The sequence below is a fragment of the Urocitellus parryii genome, chromosome 12 (genome assembly GCF_045843805.1).
Source record: "Urocitellus parryii isolate mUroPar1 chromosome 12, mUroPar1.hap1, whole genome shotgun sequence".
Lineage (NCBI taxonomy): Eukaryota > Metazoa > Chordata > Mammalia > Rodentia > Sciuridae > Urocitellus > Urocitellus parryii.
Window position 1 is genome coordinate 64,992,300 of NC_135542.1, and position 27,777 is coordinate 65,020,076.

The window sequence follows — 27,777 nt, forward strand, 5'->3', positions numbered from 1 at the left end:
ATTGTGTACATTCCAGGCATATAATGTGATTATTTTATGTACATTCATTGTAAAGTGATTACTACAATTAAATTAACATATCCAAGGGCTGGAGATGTAGCTCAGTAATATCGTGCCTGCCTAGCATATTGCAAAGCCTTGGGTTTGATTCCTAGTACAATCCCCACCTACCTTGTACCCCCTACCCCCCAAACTAGCTCATCTACTTTCATACTTAGTGACCATTTGTGTGTATGTTGAGGACACCTGAGATCTGTTCTCTTTACACTTTAAATGCTTTATAATCTTATCTGTTCTGTTATGTATTTCCTTTTTCCTTTGTATTTATGGGCTTACTGCCTGTAGTTAAATCTCTTTGAAATGAGAGAAATTCTTATTTCAGAAGTTTATAAATAGCTTTCTATGGAAGCCTCTTGTATTTTAAATGATGAAAATAGAATCTTTATAGACTATTCACATATTTGATGTGAGCCAATATTCTGCCTTTTGTTGTTGCATCTCTCCTGAATTGTACTGAAGCAAAATTATTACTTATGAATATGGGTTCATATTTTAAATTTCAAACACAATTATTGGATCTGTTAGTGTCACTGACATTTGTTCTGAAAATTCAGCCTCACTCATACCCTACCCAAATTGTTATAATACTGTCATTTAAATTTGTAGCACGTGCAGCTGAGAACTTAAAATACATTGGTGGTATTTAGCTTCAGATGGTTAGAATAACAACAGTGCAGTGTTATTAATGTAGGAGTTATTGATATAATAGAGCTATATCACTACATAGAAATTCTAAAAACAAGATCTCCTAAAGAAGAACAAAACCTGTAGGTCTGATAAGGGAGAAGATGAGAACTGCTGTAAAGGAAAGTTACTTTTCCCTGCTCTGGGTGTAACACTCTCATTTTACAGTATAGCGTTCAGTCTGTTCACTCTAACTCACTTCGGTTCAAAGTTTGCTCTACACCTGTATAATATCAGGCTCTTGGGTAGGCACTAAACTTGGAACAGGAATTTAATGTGTTTTTGCAAGTGCAGTAATCCCAGCAGCCCAGGAGGCTGAGGCAGGAGTGCAAGTTCAAAGCCATTCTCAGTAACTTAGTGAGGCCCTGAGCAACTTAGCAAGAACCTGTCTCAAAATGAAAAATAAAAATGGGCTGGAATGTAGTTCAGTGGTTAAGCACTCCTGGGTTCAATCCCCAATACCCGCCCCCTGTCCCCCCCAAAAAAAATTAGTGTGGGGGAATTAGTTTGTAACATCAAGAGATTGAAAAATATATACCCAGCTTCAATGTAAAATTCCTATCAGTGGATGAGCAAGTATTCTGGGAGTAGAGGGCAGGATTAGTTTAACTAGTCAAGTTATGAAAGGGTTAAAGGAGTTATCTGGCCTTTTAACTGGATGTCTCAAGACAAAGGGAGAAATAAGCAGATGCAAAGTCAAAACTATGAGATTTGCAGCTGGCATTCTCAGGCATTTATAACACAGGACTAGGAGAGAACTCTGGGACAACATGTTCTTCCAATATTCTTGAATATAGCAAGACTGAAATTGGTATGAGATAAAAATTACTGTATGAAAATAAGTATAACTGTTAAATTTTTTTGTTAACTTTCATGATCTAAGAAAATTCCTTTAAATTTGTAGCATGTTATATGTTAGTTTTGCTTTTGTTCTATTCTAATTTGTTTGAATGGAAAGCTTATTGAAACATTAAGTACTTTCAGCTATTCAGGAAGCAGAGGCAGGAGGATCTGAGTTTGAGGCCAGCTTGGGAAGCATAGTAAGACCTTGTCTCAAGAAAAAAAAAGAAAGAAAGAAATATTAAGTACTAGAAAAAGTGAAAAGACAGACTTGAGATTGGCCTTCTGGGAATGACTCTGAAAGTCTTTACTTCAGAATGGACCAACTGGAGATGCTGCTGTCAGTGTTATGGTCAGAAACCTAATCACCCAATTGCAAAACTACCTCTTTACCTGCCTCTGTTGTGATCCCTATCAGCAGGGTGCTTTTAGTAACAAAATTCCTGTCTGTCTTGCCCATGCATCTATGGTGCAACCCAGATTATATCCAGACTCTTAGATGCAAGAGGGTCTGGGAAATGTAGATTTTAACTCTGCAGGTGTTTCCCTAGAGTGTGGTTAACTCGCGTGTTGATGAGCTGATTCACTTTAGATCTGTTATATTTTGGAGACTGGAATTGGCCACCAGGGTCAAAAATCTCAGTGTGAACAAAATAGAATGTCAGAAATTGAACTACTCAAAGAGTTTTGTGTTTTCTGTAGTACTGTTTTTAGGCTTATTATAAAAATAGTATATAAACCTAGTAGAAATCATAATACACACACTCACTCTCATTACCTATATTACCATTACATGTACCTGATGTTGTTGGGGCACTGTATTGGTCAGAAATACTATGACATGGGTTGGGGATGTTGCTCAAGCGGTAGCGCGCTCGCCTGGCATGCGTGCTGCCCGGGTTCGATCCTCAGCACCACATGCCAACAAAGATGTTGTGTCCGCCGAGAACTGAAAAATAAATATTAAAAGTTCTCTCTCTCTCTGTCTCTCTCTCTCTCACTCTCTCTTTAAAAAAAAAAAGAAATACTATGACATGAATTTTTTAATAAGTATTCTTTTAGAAATTAACAGGTAGTGTATGTAAAATAAATTCTCTTAGGTTTTCTCCCCTCAGTACTTGAGCTTTATCAGCGCACTGGGTAACACCATCATAATGGTCATTTTTAAATTTTTGTTTCATCCTACTTCTCATAAATAATCATTTTTATTTTCTACTTCGAATTCCATGTGAATTTATGGTGTGTTATATATTTAAAAGCAAGTTGGGTATAGATTAGTAGTAGAGTGCTCGCCTAGCATGCATGAGGCCCTGGGTTCCATCTCCTGTACATAACAAATTCAAGTAGGATATTGAATTTCAGATATTCAGATACAGGACTTTTTAGGAGGAATGAGGTGGTGAGTGTTGAACCCAGGGCCTTGTACATGCTAAGCACACATTTTACCACTGAACTACATCCTAGCCCAATATTTTCATACTTAGTGATTAGTTTCATGTAATTTATTTTTAAATTTGCACACAGTAAAATATATTCTTTCTAATATAAGGTTATGCATACTCTTGTAGCCTCAGTCAAGACAGTACGGTTCATTAAACCTACCGTTGATCTCCCCTTTTATAGGCAGTTCTCTTCAAACCATAACCCCTGATTTCATCTCCATCCCTAAAGTTAACTTTTGCCCCCCCCACCTTTGTTTTTTTGGGGGGAGCACTTTACCACTGAGATATATCCCCCACCCTACTCCACCCTTTTGAGACAAGGTCTCACTAAGTTGCCGAGGCTGGCCTTGAACTTGCAATCCCAGCCTCCCAAATTGCTGGGATTATAGATGTGCACCACCGTGCCCTGCAGTTTGCCTTTTTCTAAATATTCCATGAGTGGAATCATACAGTAGGTAGCCTTACAATTTTGGCTTCTTTTACTTGGTATTCATCAGTCTTGTTGTATGTATCAGTAGTTCATTTGATTAGTATTATTCCATTGTATGAATTTACTGCAATTTGTTTATTTGTTTAGCTGTTGAAGGACATTTGAGTTGTTTCTGGCAATTATGGATAAAGTTGCCATAAACATTGTATTTTGATTTTAGCGTGAATCTAATTTTCATTTCTCATGTAAACATTAGCAACGGGTTAGTTGGGTTTTAATGGTAATTATATGTTTAACTTCAGAAGAAACTGCCTGTGATGACTTTGATGTCTATCAGTATAGCTAGGCGCAGTGGCGCACTCCTGTAATCAGGAGACCCTGTCATTCATAAATGAATGAATGAATGAATGGATGGATGGGGTGGTTGCTCAGTGGTTAAGCACCCTTGGGTCCATTCACCAGTGGTCCTCCCCCCCCCAAAAAAAAAAAAAAAAGAAAGAAGAAGAAATATATCAGTGTAGCTAAGCTGAACTACATTTTCCAGAATTCCCTTCCCAGTATGTTTCCCATTATGGTGGTCATAGGGAGATTCTCTTGCAGGGTTGGAGAGCAGATTTGAGGCAGCAGCAGTTTCTGTAGCTCATATGTGCTGCCATGGGATCTGGCTCACCTTGTTGGCATGAAGCAGTGATAGGACTGCAATCACTTCGTCTTCCCTAGGGTCTTCCAAGCTTTTCTTACTTCCAGAACAAGAGGTGTGTGTGTTTGTGAGCTCCGTGAAGAATAGCCTTGGCTTCTGCAGAACACCATGCAATCAGGTTCAAAGGCAGTGATTATTGACAAGGTTCCTTCTGGTTGTCAAGGCTCCAGCTCATGCTTGTGGGTTTCAGCTTGTTCTTCTTCTCCGCAGCTTTACATCATCTTCTCCCAACTGCTTGTCCTGTGATACCCCAAGACTGAGCTTCAGATGCAAACACAACCACCTTGCAGAGGCAGTTAAATTAGCTTCTGTAATTGCATGAGGCTAAATCATTATAATAAATACTTAAGGGGCTGGAGTTGTGACTCAATAGTAGAGCACTTGCCTTGCATGCACGAGGAACTGGGATAGATTCTCGGCACCACATAAAAATAAATAAATAAAGATATCGTGTCCATCTACAACTAAAAAATATTAAAAATAAATAAATGAATAAATAAAGATTAAGGGTCTGGGGTTGTGAGTCAGTAATAGAGTGCTTGCCTAACATGTGTGAGGCACTGGGTTCGATTATCAACAATGTATATAAATAAATTAATATAATCCATCAACATCTAAAAAATATTAAAAAATAAAATAAAAATTAAAATATAGTAAATAAGGTAAATCTGTTTTTTTTGGCCCTGCTTCTTTAATTGAATCCTGACAAACAAGTATTTTCAGCAGGACTGTAACATTTTGCATTACAGCTAGCAAAATGTAACAGTTTCATTTGCTTTACATCCTCACTGGTACTTGTTAGCATCATTTTAAAAGCCATAGCTCTGTAGTAGCATCTCTTTGTGGTGTGTGTTTTGTTTTGTTGTGGTATTGGGGATTGAGCCCAGGTGCCTCACATGCTAGGCAAGTGCTCTGCCACTGAGCTGCATCTTCAGCCCCTATTTTGTTTTGCTTTTTATGGTGCTGAGGTCATTGTGGATTTAATTTGCATTTTTACAAACACTAATGATGTTTAGCATCTTTACATGGTTTTGTTGGTATAGTAAGTGTTTGATGAGAAACGTTTGTTCATGCTTAATTTTTCCCACTTTGGTTATCTTAGTATTCATTTTGAGAATTCTCTATATGTTGGCTTAGTGTTTTTTATCACATTTTCTCTAGCCTTATTAATCTCAGGCAGTACTTAATTAGGTTTTTTGATTAATCCTTTGAGACTTTCTACATAGACAGATTTCTGCAGATAGAGTCTTGTTTTTTATTTCTGATATGTGTGACTGTTACTTCTTTATCCTGCCTTTAGTACTTGCTGGAATCTCTAGTACACCTTTTTTTTTGTTTTTGTTTTTTCTTTTTTAATGAGACAGAGTCTCACTAAATTGCGCAGGGTGGCTTCAAACATGCTGTTCTCCTGCCTTTACCTCCTAAGTAGCTGGAATTCCAGGTGTACACCATCTCATCCTGCTTTTCTGAGTTTTTACCATGAAGGGATTCTGAATTTTGTAAGATGTGATTTATGAATAAGTTGTGATTATAGGTAGAGTTATCCTCTTTTGTTTCTTTATACAGTGGATTACTTTTTATTTTCTTGGAAATTGAACCCAGGGCTTCACACATACTAATAAGCAAGTATTCTGTCACTGAGCAACATCCTTAGGCCCTCTCAAATTATTTTTTTAAGGTCTGTGGGCTAGATCTCTAGTTATGTCTACTCACTTATTCCTGATACTCAAAACTTGTGTCTCTCCTCCCTATCCCATCTCACCCCCTTTTTATTCCTGATCAATCTGGCTAGGAGTTTTATCAATTTTATTGAACTTTGCAAAGACTGGCTTTTAGATTGTTTGATTTTTTTAAAATTTTCTATTTTATTGATTTCTGCTTCTATCTTCCTGTTTTCACATTGCTTAGGACTTTACTGCATTTCCTTCTAGTATCTTCTTAAAGTTGAAGTTCAGATAATTTATTTGAAAGTTTTCTTCCAGTATAAACAGTTATTGTTAGTATAGGTTTAGTCAACAATGCACCTTTGTTTGATGAATCTTTTACTGTCCCCTTTAGAAAGATATTTAATTCTTTATAGGATTTACTCCCCCCCCCCCCTTTTAATACTCTGAAGATGTCCCTTTGTCTGGTGGATATAGTTTCTGATGAAAAGTTCGTATTGCACAATGTTTCTTTTTCTTCATCAGTATTTTCTTATTACTTTTGATTTTAGCATTTACTTCTACAATATGCCTCCAAGTTTTTTTTTTGTAATAACTGTAATCCTTTGAGCTTCCTAGAACTGTCATTTGAATGTTCTACATTTTAGATAATTCTTAGTCATTTTCTTTTTGAAGATTTTTCATTTACTTGTAGAACTCCAGTTATACATTACTAGATCATTTAATATTGTCCACCAGTTCATGGTGCTTTTTTTTTCCATTGATTTTTCTGCTTTTGTTTTAGTTTATATAATCTTTTAGTACAGATAATTCTTGCCGTGTCCAGTATACTGATAAACTTCTTACAGAATTCTTCAAGTGTGATAGCATGTTTTTCTTCCTGACTTCATAGTTTCTGTCTTATGCTTTTGATCTCTGTTGAAGTTCCTAATCAATTGACATGTTATCCATCCTTTTAATTAGCTCCTTCAGTATATTATAGGGGCTGTGGTTGTAGCTTAGTATGCATAAGGCACCCTGGTTGATCCCTAACACCCCTCCCCCCACCAAAATACAGTATTTTAATTATAGTTAAAATTTCTAATTTGACAGTTTTCAACATTTGGGGCCATCTTGAGGTCCAGATTTGTCTGTTGATTACTTTATTCAATGAGATATTCAATTATTCCATGTGTATTCACTCCGTGTATTCAATTATTCAATATATAGTCAATTATTCAATAATCAAAATTTTGAATTTATACAATGATACATGTATTCTCTAGTGTTTTTGCATGTCTGATTTTTTAATTAAATATAGAATATCTTGTATTAACAATAACAGCAGCTGGGTGTGATAGCACATGCCTGTAATCCCAGCAGCTTGGGAAGCTGAGGCAGGAGTATTGCAGGTTCAAAGTTAACCTCGGCAATGGCAAGGTGCTAAGCAACTCAGTGAGACCCTGTCTCTAAATAAAATACAGAATGTGGCTCAGTGGTTGAGTGCCCCTGAGTTCAAGCTCCAGTACCACCACCCAAAATAAATGAATGAATGAATGAATGATAAGAGGGACTGAGTTCAATGGTGTTTATTTTCTGAAATAAACATGAGCATGTCTTGTTTCTATTCAAGCCATCAGTGTCAGGGGTTGAGTCTGTCTAGTCACTGAGTGGTTCCAGGTTTGGGCTTCATTGTTCTGGTCATCTTCAGTGCACTAGTACATGGAAAGCCTAAAATTCCATGTGCTGCCTTAACATCTTTGAGCCTCCAAAGCTTAACTTGAATTCTCCTGCCTTTGCCAGATGTTCCCCACGTCTGTGCTACAGGAATGTCTCCCTACCTGGCTATTTCCCCTAGTAGCCACTTGCTCCCACCACCCCCACCCCCCAGTCTTCAGCCTGATGGGTTTCATTACCCTGCTAGCTTGAAGAATTGTTCACACGAGTCTGTCACATCCTCTGCAGTAACCAGGAACATCTTAACCTCTTGCTAGTACTGAGCCTCACTTCCACAGCTCCTACTGCTTCACCTTATTCTCACTTGCAATTCCTGTGTAACCCCACATGGTGTGCAGTGTTCTTTCCCCTGGGCTGTGTGTACATGTGACTAATAAACTGCTGTCAGTCTCATCCATTTGGTCTTGGTTGCCATGTTCTATGTTGTATATTCAGTCATTTGTACTGTTTTGGGCAGTGGAGAATAGGCGATGATTTGAACAACACAGTCTTACCTTTGCTTAATATAGGGCCTGGAATGCTGAAGGATGTTCCCCCCTCAATTCCCAATGTTCCTGTGCCACAGAGAACCTGCCTCAGAGCTGTTGGCTCCAAGAACTACTGGGATCCAAGCTCTGTTCTAGCAAAATAGATGCCTGTTATACCATCCTTGCTATACCCCTGGGAAAGATAATCCACAAGCCATAAGTGGAGACAGCAGAATCCATTTAACTGAACTAGTTTAGCAGAATGAAATATATTACTTGGTGTCTGAAGGCTCACAGAACCTCCTAGAGGGCTAGTAGTCCAAGTTTAGATGCTTCCCAGCTAGAAGCAGTGCACAAAGAGTGCAGCCTAACATTGTAATGCTGAGTGCTGCTGGGCACAGCCAGTCAGGACTCAGAGGACTGGATAAAATAAAGCTGATGCAGCTGTGTTTACATGGTCACTTGGCTTCCTTTCCTGGTTACTTGGTTTCCAGGTAAATTAAAATTAAGGCCTTTTTCTCAGAAGAATAATAAATGATAAGAGTTCTGATGCTACTTAAAAAGCCGAGGGGACTATACCATGACTATCCTATGAGGTCTTGCTTAAGGCTCCTTCACCATCTTCCACACACTTTCAACTCTATTAGATGAACACATTGAATTAAAATAAAACTATTTGCTTTAGCTATGGTTCACAGCTTAGTGGCTGGGCTGATTGATCCTGTAAAGATATTACATTGTAACTGCTATTGGTGTTGCCACCCAAATAAGCTTAAAATAATTTCTCTAAAATCCATCTGTTTTGAGGTCTAACAGGTGAGTTAAATGGAGAGGTGATAGGAATGGCATGGATGTTGTCCAGGTTTCATAAGCAGATCCCAGGTATAAAGTCCAGGAAGTAGTTTTAACTTTCCAATTCTTATAACATGATAGGGAAGTCAGAGGGCTGAGTCACCTTATAAAATCTGCTGCCATAATTCAAGATTGTTTTATCAGCTATTCATATCATCATGAAAGTATGATCTGTCCTCATTTGCATCTTGGATAACTAACAGATTCCCTTCTACAGAAAGACATGTCAAATATATTCTTTGGTTGTAGGTTTCATGATTAAGATTTTATTTGGCCATTTTTGAATATTTATCAAAAACAGCTCAGGCTAGCTTGCTCTACTAATAAGAAGCACACTCAGCTGTGTTTTTTTTTTTTTTTTCAGAGAATTAGCTTTTTTTTTTTTTTTTAATATGAGTGGTTTTGAAAAGAATGGAAATATTATGTTCAGAGACCAAAAGATACTTAGTTGTAGCTGGCATCTTTGAAAAAGTAACTCAGGCTAAAGTTATTTAAATGTTATTTCTAAACTTGTTCTATACTTCCACATGTAGCCTGAGATCTTTCCTGAGTAAGTCGTGAAATATTGATAGTCATAATGTTTATAATTTTTAATGAATGAGGCAATAAATGAAATGTGTTGTATTGGGAATTTCTTTGCTGAATATAACATGTGGGGCAATTTTTGCTAAAATTAAACTTCAGGGCTTTTTTTTTCTAGAATGAATCTTCCAAATGAATATTTGCTCCATTATTTTTTAAAGAGGTGGTTTTAAAGAAAAGCACTTTATACAGTAGGTGGTTTTCATTATCATGTTGAATGTTTTTCAGCTCCCTTGGAAGTCATTGACTAGCATCATTGAGTATTATTACATGTGGAAAACTACTGACAGATATGTGCAGCAGGTAACTTATTAATATTGCTACCACCATGAGTGCATTAAAATGAACTGTTTATTTTAATATTTCTTAGCAATTTGCTAATTTCACAATTGTTTGCTTTATCTTTCCCATACTAATTTTAACTCCATGATTTAATGTCTTTAAGTTATTATATTTAACATTTTCATCTTAGATTTCCTTGACCTCATCATTCATGATGATACATATTTTAGAAAGATGACAGAGCAGGATATCACTAGAAAGGCGTTATTTTCCTTGCATGTGACTGGTGCTTCATCTGTTTGCGAGTATAGTTGATGGGAAATATCAGAGATGTGGCATTGCCACAGACCTCTTGAACAAGTTATTTTTATGAAGATTTGAAAGTTGAGACCAATGCCATCAACCGTATAATTAGAGATATTTTAAAATATCTCCTGAATTGTCCTTATGTGACACTTATGTGTGTATCTTACCTGTTTTTTACTTTAATTTTAGTAGTCTTACTAGTTTGATGTTTTAGTGCTATACATGATATTTACATTTGATCTTAGCCAAAAGGCCGAGAAGTGATCCAAAATTATTTAAAAGTAGGGAGTTTTTAATTTTTGAGGCTTTCTCAAATGTCCTCAATTCATATAACATCTTCAGTTATTTATTTTGAATCATGTTACCTTTGGGGAAAGTATATTTTCCTGAAACAAGCTCAGTCAATATTTGTTTTATATTCTTGAAGTCACATGTCAGAACTTATAAATAAAGACACAAATATTTAATGTAGATTTTTCCCCCTAAGATGGAGGTTACACAGTGGCAAGGTTGGGATGCAGTACAAATACATTTAAGAATCACTTTAAAAAGTATCACAAAGGGTTATTGAGGTCATGAACAGTGAATAGATATCCAAGGCCTGTCGAACAATTTCCTCTGTCAACATCATATATAATTCAAAAGGTGCTTATTTGAACATGAGTAGAAATGAAGGCAGTGGGTCTGAAAGGCTGTGCATTCCAATCAGAAAGGGTCCCTAAAGATGATAGAGACTGTGACATCAAGAACAGTCGAAAATGTTCGAATAAAGTTATCGTAAAAATTTAAACTCTGTTCTAAAAGTTTCAGGTTGCCCCCTCACCATTTTTTTTCCTCTTACTGGGAAAGTGGAGGATCACCTTTTGTTCTGGCTGGTCTCATTTTTGAACATTGTCATTATTGTGTTGATCAGTGTCTGGATTTTATTATCTAATTTACTTCCCATTCCTTTCCCTGCACTTGGCTACTAATTGATGTCAGTACAGTCTTATGGTGAGCTTGGCCAAGGTTTAAAGTTTTACTGCATGTTGCCAGGCACAGTGGTGCATGCCTATAATACCAGCAACTCGGGAGGCTGAAGCAGGAGGATCCAAGTTCAAAACTAATTTCAGCAACTTATTGAGGCCCTAAGAACTTAGTGAGGCCCTGTCTCAAAATGAAAATAAAAAGGATAAGGGATGTGGCTAAGTGGTCAGGTGCCACCGGGTTCAATCACCAGTACCAAGGAAAAAAAAAGTTACTTCATATCTCCCAACATTTGAGGGTAAAGGTTTATTTAATTTTACTTAGAATAGTGACAGTCTCTTTCTCTTTGATGGATTTTGGAAACTAATCATCTCTGAATATTTTTCTAAAAGCAAGTATTGTGTGTGTGTGTTGTTTCTTCCAGATAAACAAGTAAGAAAGTAGAAACAGTTTGTAAAAGTAAAAATGTTTATATTTATTCATTTTATTTATTTATTTGGCACTAGGGTTTGAATCCAGGGGTGCTATACCATTGAGCCACATCCCCCATTCTTTTTACTTGCCCTGTTGTCCAGGCTGGCCTCAAAGTTGCAATCCTCCTGCCCCAGCCTTCCTAGTGACTGGAATTATGGGCATGTGCCTCTTCACCATGCTAATATAGGTCCTTTTGGGGACTAGAGGTGTGTTTTAATGGTAGAGTGAGTATTTAGCATGCACAAGATCCTGGGTTCAATCCCTAGCACCTAAAAAATAAAAAAAAATGGAATGGAGCTGTTCGTTGCTTTACTTTAAAAATTTATATCTAGGGCTGGGGATGTGGCTCAAGGGTAGAGTGCTTGCCTGGTGTGTGTGAGGCTTTGGGTTCTATCTCTCGCACTGAAGAAAAAAAAAAGTACTATAGTTCTGTAACTCAGAATCAAGTGACTTTTCTTATAAGCTACTACAATTGAAGAATATGCATATGAAAGAAAAGTTTGTCTTTAATTAAAAAGAGTAAATTTTAATTTATAGCCTGATACTTTATTGTTTTTTAAGACAGTGAAGTGGTAATAACTAATAGGCATTATGTGTAAAATATTTTATCCATCTTTTGAATTAGAAACGTCTAAAAGCAGCAGAAGCTGAGAGTAAACTGAAACAAGTTTATATCCCAACTTAGTAAGTAATGAAATTTTTAAAAATATTTGTCCTGCTCTTAATTGTATCATTACAAACCATGTTATTTTGTTCACTTTCAGAGAAGTTTGAATTTCTTTGTCTATCTTACTTTCTTCCTCTACAAAGCATGACACTTGCCTTCTATTGTTATTTTTAGACCAAAAAAAAAAAAATGAGGTAAGAGAAACCACATATAGACTAACCTAAGGACTAGGAAAAGAGAGAGTGTTCTGTGTTTCCAACAAAACTGTAGACAAATTGTCCAAAACTAACCCATGGAACTAACTCTGTATTAGTGCAAGCAAATGTGTTTCACAAAGCTGGGAACTTGAACTTGTTTGGGTGATGTTCATTGCCTCTTTGAGGTATGTCCTTCGAATTATTTGGTTGAGGATTTTGCATTGTTTTCTTTGTTCAAATGGTAATTAGAACTGTTCAATAAGTAATGGCAGGTTTCATTTGTTTTAGGTGTCTGGCATTCTTTTTAGTCCTTTGGGTTTACAGGTCATTGCCATGTCAAAATGAATGCCAGTTTTCTTTTCATTTGTTGTGTTTTAGATGAATTACACAATTTTATTGAGTTCTTCAAAGTTTGATTATTCATTTGTTAAGGAAAAATTAGTTTTTTGAGCACTATGTATATAGTACTATCCTAGATTCCTTGGGAATTAAAGTGAAATTTATTAAAAATTTCTGTGTGCTGTTCCAAGATTTTTCTCATTCTTAGAGCTTAAATACAGTCATTTTATACTTTACCTTTAGTTACAGAATTTTACTATATTGCATGATAGATGTTTTTTACATATATAATGCCTCAAGGGCAGTGAATTGTGATCTTTTGTATTCATCTTTTATCTCTAAGCACATAACTGTTATAATTTTAAAAACATGGAATTTATGATCCCTTATGATTATATCTCTTCTACAGAGTGATTTTTTTTGTTCCTTTTCATTTACATATTGTATTTGACTGATTTATAAAAATACCACTTCTCAAAGAGGATACTGTTGCAACTCACATGTATTTGATTTTCATAAAGTAAGCATATCAACTTCCTTGTACTTCAGTGTTGCCAACATCACAGGGCTGGTATCTTTAACCATTTCTGACCAACTAACACAGAGAGTTGGTTTTTTGGTTTGCTTTTGCAGTACTAAGGATTGAACCCAGGGGTGCTCTACCAATGAGTCATACCCCGAGCCCTTTTTGTTTTTTGTTTTTGAGACAGAGTCTCCTTAAATTGCCCAGGTTGGCCTTGGATTTGGGATCTTTCTGCCTCAACCTCCTGAATAGCTGGGATAATAGGTATTTGTCCCTGCACACAGCCGGATAATTGTTGTTGTTGTTTCCTGCTTTACATTGACTTTGGTGTCTTGATTAAGCCATGGATCAGCAAGCTATAGTACGTGGGCCAAATCTGATCTATCTCTTTTTGGTAAATAGTTTAATTGAAACACACACATACTCATTCATTTATGTATTGCCTGCTTTCAGACTACAGTGGCAGAATTCAGTGGGTGCAACTGAAATTGCTTAAAATGTATAACTATCTGGCCCTTTAAAAAAAGGATTTTATATTGTTTTCTTCGTTCTAGTGGTTAATTAGAATCCTACTTTGTAAATGTTCAATTAGTAATGGATAGGTTTCAGTTGTTTTAGTTGTCTAGCATCCTGTTATTATCCTTTGGGTTTAAAATCATTGTCATGTCAAGATCATGCCTATTTCCCAAACCCTGCTCTAAGTGAATGATTTTTAGAAATCAAGACAGTTTCTAATCATACTTTAAAAACATATATTTAAGACATATCCAGTGTTCAAAAATATGCAACTGAATTACTGAGTTTGATAAAATTGTGAGTCTTTCCATAAATTTCCAAATTAACTCTGAAATGGGTTGTTTTAAAACGTAGTAGATTGGGCTCGGGTTGTGGCTCAGTGGTAGAGCGCTCACCTTGAACATGGGAGGCTCTAGGTTCAATCCTCAACACCACATACACATAAATAAGTAAAATAAAGATGTTGTGTTCAACTACAGCTAAAAATAAATAAATAAAAATATACATTTTTTAAAGGTAACAGATTAAGAACTGGGTTGTGGCTCAGTGGTAGGGTGCTTGCCTCACATACGCGAAGCACTGGGTTCGATCCCCAGCACCACATAAAAATAAAAACAAATAAATGTATTGTGTCCACCTACAACTAAAATAAATAAGTCTGTCATGTTTTGAGCATGGCAGTCTCCCATATTCAAAACATCCTGCTCAGTGCTAGAGGTAACAAGGTTGAGAAGACAGACTGGCCTCTAGAGGGGGCAGGTAAGGGGAACAAGACGGTAAAGATGCAGCATGGGAAGCGCTGTATGGCATAGAAGGCGAGTTTATCCTTGGGGCCCCAGTTTAGTTGATGCTTCCAAGAAAGCCTTCAAGGAAGTGAGTTTGCGTGTACTTTGAGGAGAGACTGAGCAATAATGGAGGAACTCCAGGCCAGTGGGATCCTTAGATGGGAAGGGGCAGAGCACAGTTGAAGAGCAGAAAGGTAGTGTGGCTGGTGTGGAAAAGGTGTGGTGAGCCATGGAAGGCTGAGAGTTACATTAATAATGTAGAAAGAAATCTTAAGTAGGGTCTTTGCTCTCAGGCACACCAAGTCTTATACAGTAGACTTTGACTGTTAAATGGAATTGTAAGAAAGAGGAAATCCCTGAGCCAACTCTGTTGAGATTCCAAGTGTATTAGTAGTTGTGACATCTCATTGCTTCAGTAGCCATGGGGAAGCAGTGTGGTCTCCATAACAGAATAGTCTCCATTCATTCATTCAGCATTGATTTCTAAACTTGTTTATTTTCTGTCTACCAAATAGGAAACTTCATCTAGAATGAAAGCTACTCAGTGTAGGAGATTTACCAGGCTCTGAATTATATGCAAAATGAGTCATGCCTGTTGTGTGCACCTGTGAAGTACTCTGGGGCATGGCTTCTAAACACGGGACTTAGCCTGTTGTAGATGGGGACAAGTTAGCCATGTTTGCACAGGAAGTAGTAAGAGATGTCTGGACTGCCCATTTCTAGTGAAATGTGTAGTGGCTCTGTTGACTTAGTCTCTAGGAAATGTGCATGTCTCCTTTTTCCTCCTAAAAATTGTTTTCTTAAAAAGAAACAACTTGAAGCTCAAAGTTATTGGTTTTTCTAATTTTAAATGCTATTTAGGGATAGGGCAGGTACTTAGAGGCTCCTGAAGTGCTCGCTCACTGTCAGTGCTTGTGGCACCCCCTCTAAAGCTGGGGTGCAGTCAGGTACTTTCTCAGCAGCAGCAGAGGACAGTGCTTTCCCTACTCACACTGTGCTGCCTTAAACCTGATGTATTTTACCCCAAAATGATTCTGTTTGCTTAGAAGAATTTATGATAAGTGATGAAAGCCTGATAGCTTGTATCTTTCAAAAGTATCTGATGATATTCCAATGAAATTGCATTTGGACCGACAGAGATACTGTATTTACTTTGTTGAATATAAGGCACAAGAGATTTGTTGTTACATATCCTTGTTTTATAAATGTGGGTGGTTAATACCTTGCTTTTACCAGTTTCTTTCTTTTTCACTGAATCTTTTTAAGGTTTATTTAGTTGAAGTAAATTAGTAAGGAGATGTGATGCTTCTTGCCTTGTTATACAAATCATTTTTATCACCTCACTTTACATCTCACTGAAAGCAGCAAACCAAATCCCAACCAAATATCCACCAGCAATGGCAAGCCTGGCGCTGTGAATGGAGCTGTGGGGACCACGTTCCAGCCCCAGAACCCCCTATTAGGGAGAGCCTGTGAGAGCTGCTACGGTAAGTTTACTCCAGCTGGGCTTTGTTTTCCTATTGGAGAGACCTGCCTTCTGTTTGTGCGGGGAACAGCCCTGCACTGTGGGGTGGGATTGATGAGCATCGTGGGGTCAGCACATTGTAGAGGCAGGGCATTGTCTCCTCATAGTGAATAGGGACCTGTCCTTGCCTTCTGCAGGGAATGAAGGGGCTGATCACTGGTACTTATTCTGTGCCATACATCAAAGGTAGATATTGGGTTTCCTTTGCTTTGGAAGAGCTCTATTGTGTGTTTAATGGCAGTGTTTGCTCAACTGTGCAAGGTTGGATTAGCTTTGGCCAAGCCATGGTCTCGTGATACATACCAAATTTCCTTTTGGAGTTTTTTAGTATTATTTGACAAATTAAAGGTGCCTGGTAATTCTGTAGGAAAGGCTTATCTGGGGATAAACTGCTATTTCAGGGCACCAGTTTGGGAGATGTTGTTCTGTGACATTTGCTTTTGGCCTTAGATCCCTGCTGTTATTTATCTATGCTGGCAGTATTTTCTGTGCCCTGGGTGTTAAATGGGGATGGTGAGATGAACTGATAGGTTGTTGTTTACTTAAATTTCAAGCAACAATAGAATGACCCCCACACATACCTCTTTTGGTACTAGGGATTGAACCCAGTCGCACACTACCACTGAGCTACATCCCTGTCTCTTTTTAAAAAATCTTTTGAGCCATGCATAGTGGCACACCCCTATAATCCCAGTGGCTCAGAAGATGAGTTCAAAGCCAGCCTCAGCAATTTAGCAATTTATTGAGACCATGTCTCTAACTAAAATACAGAAAGGGCTGGGAATATGGCTCAGGGATTAAGTACCCCTGGGTTCAATCCCCAGTATCAAAAAAAAGAAAAGAAAAAAATTTTTTTTGAGACTGGATATTGCTTAGTTGCCTTCAGACTCCTCCTGCCTTAGCCTCCTGATTAGCTAACTTGTAGTCTGAGCAACTGGCTAGTATAATCTCTTAATGGGGCATTGGTGACATCATCTGTTTTCTTTCAACGAAGGTAGCCTGGGGTGGGAGAGGAAAGGAAGCACATGTTTATTGAAAGTCTACCTGTATCCAGTGTTTGGCTCTCGGCAGCTCTTTGTGGGGGTAGATGAACCTACTCACTGCCTAGGGACATGGGAGAGGGACTTTAAGACTCAGTCTGCTCTATATCCCACATTAAGTGTCAGCATTAGAAAAGACTTTTAAAATCAAATCATATAATTATTTCTCTTGACTCTAAGGAAGACTTGAGCCACACCAAGTATTGACTTTCTAGAAATGAGACATGAACATGTGTCTAACCATTCTCTGTACCATCAGAGAACAAAGAAAATCAGTTTGCAAAAAATATAGATTATTTTGCTCAAGATTTCATATGGATAGCATTGATAGTGCCTCTGAATTGGAAGTTCTTGGATTTTGAAATTCATTATATTTATGTGAAAATAAAAAGAACCATGCACACAAATGGTAGTGGCTTAGTTGTTTTTTTAAGATGGGATCTCACTATGGTCCCAGTCTGTCCTCAAACTCCTAGGATCAAATTATCCTCCTGCCTCAGCCTCTTTGATTAGCTGGTGCTATAGGTGCTCCCTACTGCACCTGGCAATCTGTCTTCTTCTTTTACTTTCAAACCTTTTCTTTCTTTTTTGGCACTGGGGATTGAACCCAGGTGTGCTTTACTACTGAGAATATCCCTAGCCCTTTTTGGTTTTTTTATTATGAGACAAGATCTCATGAAGTTGCTGAGGGTCTAAGTTGCTAAGGCTGGCCTCAAATTTATGATCCTTCTGCCTCAGCCTCTCGAATTCCTGAGATTGCAGGCACATGCCACTGTGCCCAGCTTTCAAATCTCTTTCACATTCATGTGTGAAATACTGATTTAAATACTTAATTGTCATTTTTATGTGTGTCTGACATACAAGTGATTTTAATTTTATATTTTTGATCAACATGTTGTTAATATCTATCATAAAATGTATCTTAATATACATAAAAGATTTATACTAGAGCCAGATGCAGTGGTATACGCCCATAATACCAGCAGATTAGGAGACAGGAGGATCATGAGTTCAAAGCCAGCCCCAGCAACTTAGCAAGGTCCTAAACAACTCAGGCAGACCCTGTCTGTAAATAAAATACAAAAAAGGGCAGGGGATGTGGCTTAGTGGTTAAGCACCTATGAGTTCAATCCCTGGTGCCTAAATAAATAAATAAATAAATAAGATTTATACTTACAGAATGATAGAATTTGGTGTTTTCTATTTGTCAAGTGATATTTACTTTTCTACTTTTTCTTTTGGTACCAAGGATTGAGCCTAGGTGTGCTGAATCCTCAGCCCTTTTCTTATTTTGAAACAAGGTTTTGCTAAATTGTCCAGGTTGACCTCAAACTTGGAATCCACCTGTCTCAGGCTCCTGGAATATAAGTGTGTGTCACTGTGCCCAGCTGATATTTGCTCTTTAATTGAATTCAAGTTAATTATACATCAAATTTTATATTCAGAATCCAACACAGAGCCATGACTTGATGCTGTGGATTCTTAAAATTTGTGTTTAAAAAATAAACCTGGTAGACACAATGGCACACACATGTAACCCTAGCTGCTTGGGAACTGAGGCAGAAGGATCACAGGTTCAATTTAGCAAGCCCTAACTTAAAAGGGTTGGGAGTAGGGGGCAGTGGTGCCCACCTGTAACTCCAGCACCTCGAAAGGCAGAGGCCAGAGGGAGAATCTTAAGTTTGAGCCTCAGCAATGTAGTGAGACCCTGTCTCAAAATAAGAAAAAGGGCTGGGGGTGTGGGTTGGTGGTGAAGAGCCTCTGGGTTCAATAATAATAGTGAAACATAAATAAATATAAAAACTTATTATTTGTTTCAAATTATAAAAGGGAAGGTTTTTTAAAAGGCTTATATTTGCAAGGAATCCTCTAGAAATAAGAAGTACATATGTTACCAATAATCTACAAGGCAGTAAATGTAATAGTCACTATATTTTCTCATTCTCTTTCTTTTGGAGGGAGGGGCTAGTACTGCGGATTGAACCCAGGCACATGGTAAGCCTGAGCTCTGCCACTGAACCTCACCCTTAGGGCATATTTGGTTGTGGTTGACATTGGTTTGTAAAGTGTTGACACCTTTAATGTACTATCAGAACATTTTGATCTGATGGAGGTAACTTACAGATCAGAATAAGATTTTTCCAAAGAAAAGTTAGAGTTTTTAGGTACTTAGTTCACTTAATGTTTCAACATCAGTGTTTTCTGTCCTAGACTTGGATCCAAAAAAATCATGGGTGTGCTTTTAATGTTACATCACACCAATTTAAGCTGCAAAGATTGCTTCATACCACCTCACAGTGTTCAGTCAAGGAATGAATCTGCTGTAGTTTAGGTCTTTGGTTTATTGTGATGGTAATGGCATGTGCTCACTTGATAGGGATTGGTAGTCTAAAAAGTAATTCTGGTTTTAAAGGAAGAAATCCTAAAGTAAGTATTTGTTGACTAAAATAAAGGAATGGCAGAGAGATTCCTGTTTCCATTAGATTCCTGGCTTTATCAATGGGACATCTCTGAGTGCCTTAAACCCCTGGAGTGGTTTCTGAATCTGGGTTTAGATTTTAAATACTGCAATAATTCCTCTTCTTCCTTCTCCTTATCATCTTTCTGAAAACTTTTTTCCAGAAATGTGCATAATAAGAGTATTTTTAATTAACACAAACTCCCTAGCAGCATAATGCCTACTATAGGAGACTCCACCTAATAGCCTCTTAATAGGTGCCACAGACACTGGATATATATTGTAGAAATAAATATTTGGTTTATTGAGTCCTGAGTATTGAAAAATATGTGCATATATTATGTTTGGCTTTTAAGCTAGGGAAAGAAAAATAACATTCTAAACTAAAGGTGACTTTGGGATATTTGAATTGATGTTATAAATTTCCTTGCATTCTTTTTCTTCTTCCTCCGTCTGCAGCTACACAGTCTCACCAGTGGTATTCTTGGGGCCCACCCAATATGCAGTGTAGATTATGTGCAACTTGTTGGCTGTATTGGAAAAAATATGGAGGCCTGAAAATGCCCACCCAGTCAGAAGAAGAAAAGTTATCTCCCAGTCCAACTACAGAGGTATGTGAGCTGTAGGCTTTTAGTACTGAAGTGTGTGATTCATAATTTTCAATAGTGAGCTCATTCCTTGGGAATTTAAATTATACTGTACTAGCAATATAATGGAAACACAGTATAGGATAATTTAAAGATGAGTAAAGCTGTTTTTATAGCTAAACATAGCACCAAGGTATTCAGAGTGGGTGTGGAGAGAGGAGCAGGGAAAAATCAAATGTTTTCAGGTATTCAAAATATTAGTCTTGTGAGATACTCAGAAAAAAGAATAATGTGTGTGGGAGGTGTTGACATAAATAGAGAGCTTACAAATTGTTTGTTTTAATTGCTTTTTAAAAATAGTTTGTAACCTTTGACTACTTTTGAAAATGTCTTATTAGACTAAATAATAAACACAAATTAAACATTTTCTATGCCCCTAGCTGTTGTGGAGGGACAAGAAGTTCTTGGACGCAATCTTGAAGGGAATAGTAATTGAATATGATTTTGATAAAATCCTCAGAGATTAATGATGTCAGGCACCTATGTCTGCCAGAGGGAAACTGTTCTTTTTCATTGCTGATGGGATATCAAGACTCCATATTAAAAAATCTAGTGATCTCATTGACAATCTCCTTACTATTATGTATGCAATTTGGGATTGTTTGTATTATACTCTCCAACCAGTTCCCTTCTGTATCATAAGATTTATGTTTTCTATCAAAATTAAACCTGTAACACAAAACAGACGTGTTTATTGTAACTTAAATGTCACATGTATGTGGAGCCATCTTAAGTTAGGAAACCATGTGGTCAGAATGGAGCCATTTTTAAATTCCCCTAAAAGGTATCCAGTCACAACTGTAGCGCTTTTCTATGCCCTTGCCAATTTTAAATTGGCTAATCTTGTAGATTGTACCCTTGAACTCTTCCTATCAGAGCGAAAGAGAGAGAGCTTCATTAGGGATAAAAACTGGCCAACTGCCCTTCCAGGTATGGTCTGCTGGCCAGGTTCCCTCTAGGGGTGCACCCTTCTGAACAAGTACAGTTCTCGCCTTGCTGACCCACTTCTAAGCATTTGTTTGATTTCTTGCAGTACTTCAGTATTTCTAATCTGTACTCCCTGCCTTCTTCTCCAGAATGCTCGATTTTTAAAGTCTTTCTTTTAGGGGCAGGGTCCTAAGTTATAGATGCATCAGAGGATGATTTGAATTTCAGGCTTTTCTTTGAGCATGATGCAGGTGGTAATGTGTTTTGACAAGTTCTATCCTTTAAATGTTCATTGGTTTCTGATTTTGCAGGACCCCCGAGTTAGAAGTCACTTGTCCCGGCAGGCTATGCAGGGGATGCCTGTCCGAAACACTGGGAGTCCAAAGTCTGCAGTGAAGACCCGCCAAGCTTTCTTCCTTCATACTACATATTTCACAAAGTTTGCTCGTCAGGTCTGCAAAAATACCCTACGGTTGCGGCAGGCAGCAAGACGGCCATTTGTTGCTATTAATTATGCTGCCATTAGGGCAGAATGTAAGACGTTTTTAAATTCTTAACCTTATATGTTGTGCTTTTCTGACCATTTTCTCTTCCTTTCTCTCTCCCTCTCCCTTTCCCCCCCCTCTTTCTCTCTCTCTCTCTCCCTTTCTTTTGTTTGCAATAAACATAAGTTCTGTGTACAGCCTTTTATTTGTTTTTTTTTTTTGTTTTTGTTTTGTTTTAAAACATTGTTTTTGTCTGCTGCCATTTGTATCATGCCAACCTAGGGGGAAAATCTCTGTAAATCTTTATCAGAGTAGCGCTCAGCAGAAGATTGGGAGATGACCCTATCCAGTGGGGTTTTGTGATGGAATTGCTGAAAGAGCCCTTACTGAAGCACTTTTACCTCTTAGGTAGTACTGCAACATAACCCCTGAGGATGGTGTTATAATGAAGCTCCCTATTTGAGACAGCACAGTCCTGTCTTATGTGGATTCATTAGACTTAAATAAAATTAATTTATAATCATTAGAAATTGTATGTCTTTGTAAACCTCTCATTTTCCCAAGAAGCTTTTGCAAATCATACAATGTTATGGAAATTTATAGTGCTTCATAACAAATGCTGTATTTACTAGAAGGTTTAGCAAATTATAAATAAATTATAAAATCATTTTTGGGTGAATTTTCTGAAAGTGCACATTTAGTTTTTACAACGTATGTAGCCTCTAAATTTTTGGTTGAGCAGTCTTATTTGTCTGATTTGGTTTCCATTTCATAATCATATCATATTACCACATAACATTTACATGATTCATTGCTCATTTTCAACATATTCAGTCTTGCTTATGTTTCATTTTTTTGTTAGAACCAAAGTCCTATGTATCAGTGAACTGTGGATTGTTCTGCTACTACCATGTATCTGAAAACATGTACATAATTTGTGTATTAGCTCTGTGGTCACACTCCTCCTGGAGTAGTTTTTTTTCCCTAAGGGATGAGAAAACCCTTGTCTGGATTAACAGAAAGTCTTAAGACGTTCAAATGCTTTATATGTGAAATAAGAAATCTCATTATAAGATGTTCCACTTTAAGGAGGATGTCCGTGACAGGAATGATGACCGAAAAAAATATTTTTTGTTTCTAACAATAATGTTCAGTAGAAACTTGGAAGTTGAAAGGCTTTAAACTTAAAGATAAAAGCTCTGTAAGATGAAGAAAAGTGCTTTGTAAAGAAGGGAAGTTGGCTGCAATGTCAGTGTTGCCCTAACATGTCGGAGTTCATGGACTCATGTTATCACTTTCTTCCCCATTTTAAGGAACTGGAGAATAAATATATTTGTCCAAACTGTTCAGTTAATTTAAAGCAGATATATTTATATATAATTTCTTAAATAAAAAGAATAGTTCAAACCTTTGGAAAAAATGAATGAAATTCTTCCATTAAAATTGGCTGGGATTCTATATCATCTTTGTTCCTATGAATGGAAAAGAAACCATTACCAATTAAATTGGCTGCTCAGAAAGCTGCTTTTCCCCCTGTCTCTTTGTTAATTTTCAGTTAATTTACACATTGTCTTTATTCTGATTATTCTGGAATCAAGTCTGCTTTTCTGTCACCCCATTCTATTTTTTTTTCTCTTTGATTAAAGGACCATGCTGCTAAAAAAGGATCACAATTAAGTTACCTGCATTTCATTTCTACAGAAAATAATAGTAAAAGAAAAATCATTGGTTTGGTGAGATTTAAAGAAAAAGAAACTTGCAAATCAAATTTCTTTTTAAAGAACATATACTATTTTGTATTTAGCTTAGTCACTCTTAACATAATCAGTTTTACTTTAAGATTTAAAATTAGTGTTTCAGCAGCCATAAGTTATTTTCTTTTCAGACAAGCAACTAATGAATTATTTTCCTTGCATCTAATTGATTCTTAAATTATCTTTTACCTTCCTATAGTACATGATTATAAGCTCTTCACCAGATCCCTTGATCTTGGTTTGTTAGAAGATTAGATGTTAATAACCTGATGTCTATCAGCAACCAAGTCTGTGGTCCCCTGAAATGAATAGTCTTCCCCCCCAGTAAACTTTTCCCCAAAAAGGTTAAGGATCACTGAGATGCAGTATAAATGTACTTTGAGTTCAAGTGGGAGTTGGTAATTCTGAAAATAATGATCGGGAGTTCTAATTAATACATTTTAGAATAATTGATCATCATGTTGAAAAAAGAAAATAGTTTGTGAACTTGAGACTCCTTATTTATAAACACAGTAGAAATTGATCCCTTTGATCTTTTCTTTCCTTGGGAGCAACATTATAGCCAGTGTCATAGCCAGAGTCTGTAGAGTGACAGCCTGTAAGAGTGAAGCAGCAAGCTAAGGAGAGAAACTCAAGTAGATCAGGAAGATCGGGGTCTCAATTATGACTTCTAAGGTCATCCCTATTTGGGATCAAATTGGTACTAGGGATCAAACCCAGGGGTGCTCTGCCTCAGCCTTCCAAGTTGTAGGGATTACAGGCATTCACCAACATGCCTGGCCTTAGAGGAAATTTTTTCAGTTGACTACGGGAACACTTTTTGGCTTCATTTTCATTAAGAAGCTTGTACGAAGGCATATAGTATGGTAAAAAGGGAATCAGCAAGAAGTAGCAATGTGTAAACTGGGTGTGGTGGCACACACCTTTTATCCCAGTGACTCAGGAGGCTGAGGCAGGAGTATCCAAGTTTCAGGCCAGCCTCAGCAACTTAGGCCATAAGCAACTTAACAAGACCCTTACTCAAAAAGGGTTGGGGTTGTAGCTCAGTAATAAAGCACTCCTCTGTTCAATCCCCAGAACACAAAGGTAGTGATGTCTATGGGAAGGGATACGAACACTAAAAGAGAAAGGGGTGGGAAACAGATTTACAGTGTTCTTCCTTTTAAATGCTTCCAATTGGTACTATAGAAATGTTTCCTACCAAAGAAATTTTTTCTTAGGAATTGAAGTATATGGTAAGATCAACAAATGTTTAAGATTAAACATGTGAGCTGGGCATGATGGTGCATACCTGTGATCCCAATGACTTAGGAGGCCAAGGCAGGAGGATTGTGAGTTGAGGCCAGCCTAAGCAACTTAGTGAAACCCTGTCTCAAAATGAAAAATAAACAAACATGAAAAAAATATTTTTAAAACTGATTTTTCCAAATATATAAACATTTGTTTTAATAATATAATACTCTTTCGTGTAGGAATATGTAAGTTCATACCAAAGATTCTAGTATTAGTAAAATGCCTAAGTCAAGTCTACCATGCAGAGGGTGCTTATTAAGGATGGATTAGGAGGCTAAGACCTAAAATAAAGTACCATGTCCTTGACAGGGTTTGCACCCAACCAGCACAGGTAGTAACACAATATCAAGTTTAGACATCCTGTCTCTTCCCCTTATGATGCTCTTTCCCTCCATTAAAAAAAAAAAAAATGGTGTTTCTCCTTTGTTATTACCACTAAACCTTCCTTCAGAGTTACCAGGTGACTGTCCGTGATGCACAGTCTCTCAAACACCAGATGAGCACAGGATTATCACTCTTTGAGATTCAGGATCCTCACACTGACATTAAGTAGTAGGTGTGTTAGAATTCTGTCAATGAAACTAACATTGCTAGAAAAATAGGTCCTGATGATTTGCCAGTCACCTTGGCAGTTTGCATAGGTAATAAAGTGCTTCTGAATCAACACCAGCCTTTCATGGCAGCAATACTCCCCAGTGTCAAGTGATTTTTGGAGTCACTGAGAGCCATTTTTCTGTTTGAAGACAGGAATACAACTTTGGAAAGTATCCCAAGACCCCATTTCATGAAAAATTAATTAGATACAAGTTTTCCTAGAGATTTCTCAGCAGAAGTTACTATTAGCAGTTATATAGAGAGACTTTTCTTAAATGTTAAGCTCTGGAACATCAGTAGAGAAGAGTTTTGGTTTACTTATTTTAGTACTTTACATTTTTTTTTAAGGTACAAAAGTGGTTATAAATCTAATCACCTCTGTCATTCCTGATTGACTCTCTTCAGAGGTAACGTTTATCATCATCTTGAGTATCCAGAGATATTCTATACATCTGTAAGAATCCACATAGGTCTATTCTTTGTTTCTCTATAGTTTTACTGTTCTGTGCCTTGCTTTCTTAATATATCATGAAGAGCTACTTCCTTTTTTTTTTTTTTGCCTGCTGCTTAATTATTTTGTCATACTTCAATTTAACCAGTTCCCTGTTAAAAAAAATCATATTCCCAATATTTTCTGGTATGATGTTGGAATCAGTGTCCTTATACAGATATGATTTCACATTGATGATTAAAATGGGCATGTGTTGAGACGGGTTGTAGGGTTGTAGCTTAGTGATAGAGCCCAATGTTTAGCATGCTCTTGAGGCCTTGGGTTCAGTCCCTGGCACCAAACAAACAAACAAAACATGTTTATAGTGTTTTATGAGGTAGAATCCTAAATGAAAACCTAGATCATGGAACATGCACTTTTTAATTTTGATAGTTGTGACCCAAATGCCCTCAGAAAACCTTCAGTTTACATCCCATCTGGACAATGCCTGTTTCTCTAGAATCTTGCCAGCAATGTTGTCCATCTTCAAAGCCTTAACTAATTGGTAGGTAAAGCATAACTGACATTAGATTACATTTTTCATTTTAAATGAGATAGAAATCATTATATTTATTTGAAATCTTGTGTTTTCTGTCAACTGTTTTTATTCTGGTCTGTTTTCTGTTAGAAGCCTTCCAGACTTTTGGAAATTTTGTATCTAACAGCTCTTGGTCTGTGATATGTGATATAAATACTTCCCTCATTTTTTACTTTGACCTTGTTTATGTTGTATTTGCCAGCTAGGCATGATGGTGCCCACCTGTAATCCCAGCAAGGCCAACCTCAGCAACTCAAGGAGGCCCTGTCTTAAAAAAAAAAGAGGGGGTGGGGGGCTGGGGATATATCTCAGTGTTAGAATGCCCTGGTTCAAATCCCCAGAACCACATTCACACACACACACGCACACACACACACTCAAAAATGTATTTGCTAAATATTTTTTAAATATAGTTTATAAAAAACATTTATAGTATCTGTGTTGCGTCTTGTTAGAAATGCCTTTATAGTTCTATAAGCAAATCCTACTAGTGATTTTCACAGAGATGTGGAAAGCTCATGCAGATGTTTTTGTGCATTTTAACTTAGTGTGTGGATTTTGCAGATTTTCTGTCTCATTGTCCCCCCCCCATATTTCCAAATCATTGCATGAATACAGCTGTAAGTTACAATAAAAGTGACTGTTCTTCCACATTTATCTCAAGGAAATGTAGATCATCTTGTAGGAGGTTAAAGAGATACATCCAGTCAAGTAACTTGAGTGAGATATGGATGCTCTCCCTGTCTGGGCAGATTTTAATTCCCTCAGGATTTTTTTAGTTGCTTGTTTTGGTACCTGGAATTGAATTCAAGGCACTGTACCACTGAACTATATCCCCCACCCTTTTTATGGAAATTTTGAGACAGGATCTTTCGAAGTTGCTTAGGGCATCACTAAATTGCTGAGACTGGCCTTGAACTTGCATCCTCTTGCGTCAGCCTCTGGAGTTGCTGGGATTGCAGGCATGCACCACCATGCCTAGCTCCTCAGGGTTCTTTGGGCATTTCTCTGGTTGCTTTCTTTGTGCACTTTTAATGCTTCTCTCTGATTAAATAGAGATAAGTGAGGAACTTGGGAGCAAGGACTGACTACCAAGTGGCACCAAATTTGGCCTCATCTTTGCAGACCAGGATTCTACCAGTGTGGATTAGATACCTTTAGGTTTCTTTCCTGAGGGAGGTTCCTCACTATTAAATAGACTAGGTCATGTTAGCACCTTCTAGTTTCTGGGTAACTGAGACTGATAATTCTCTCCACCAACTACTTTCTTTAAAATATAGTGAAGATTAATGAAATATGGATCCTTCTAAAGAGCTTTGGTCTCTATAAGAGTGATGCCCTGTAATATACATTTTCACTTGGAACATTACATAATTGGTCCTACTAATTAAATAAAAAGGTAGAAGCAAATTAGTATAGTACAAAATGAAATATTTTTGGTATTGTGTTGATGACCCCTTCAGTGGCTTTGTTGATTCTTGCCAAGGTAATATCCATCAGTGACCATCAACTGCAGCCATGTGGCAGTTTTCCT

General features: G+C 37.2%; 1 protein-coding gene across 2 annotated transcripts in view; it reads left to right on the plus strand.

The window, feature by feature from the left end:
- Mta3 (metastasis associated 1 family member 3) overlaps positions 1–27,777 on the plus strand; it is a 137,615-nt gene that overhangs the window by 92,861 nt on the left and 16,977 nt on the right. Inside the window, exons 10-14 of one of the 2 annotated variants that reach the window (XM_026410994.2) lie at positions 9,666–9,740; positions 12,091–12,149; positions 15,855–15,979; positions 19,975–20,126; positions 21,401–21,623. In XM_026410994.2, coding sequence (XP_026266779.1) covers positions 9,666–9,740; positions 12,091–12,149; positions 15,855–15,979; positions 19,975–20,126; positions 21,401–21,623 — 634 coding nt within the window. The remainder of the gene's footprint in view (positions 1–9,665; positions 9,741–12,090; positions 12,150–15,854; positions 15,980–19,974; positions 20,127–21,400; positions 21,624–27,777) is intronic. The other variant, XM_026410995.2, reaches the window with a different exon arrangement.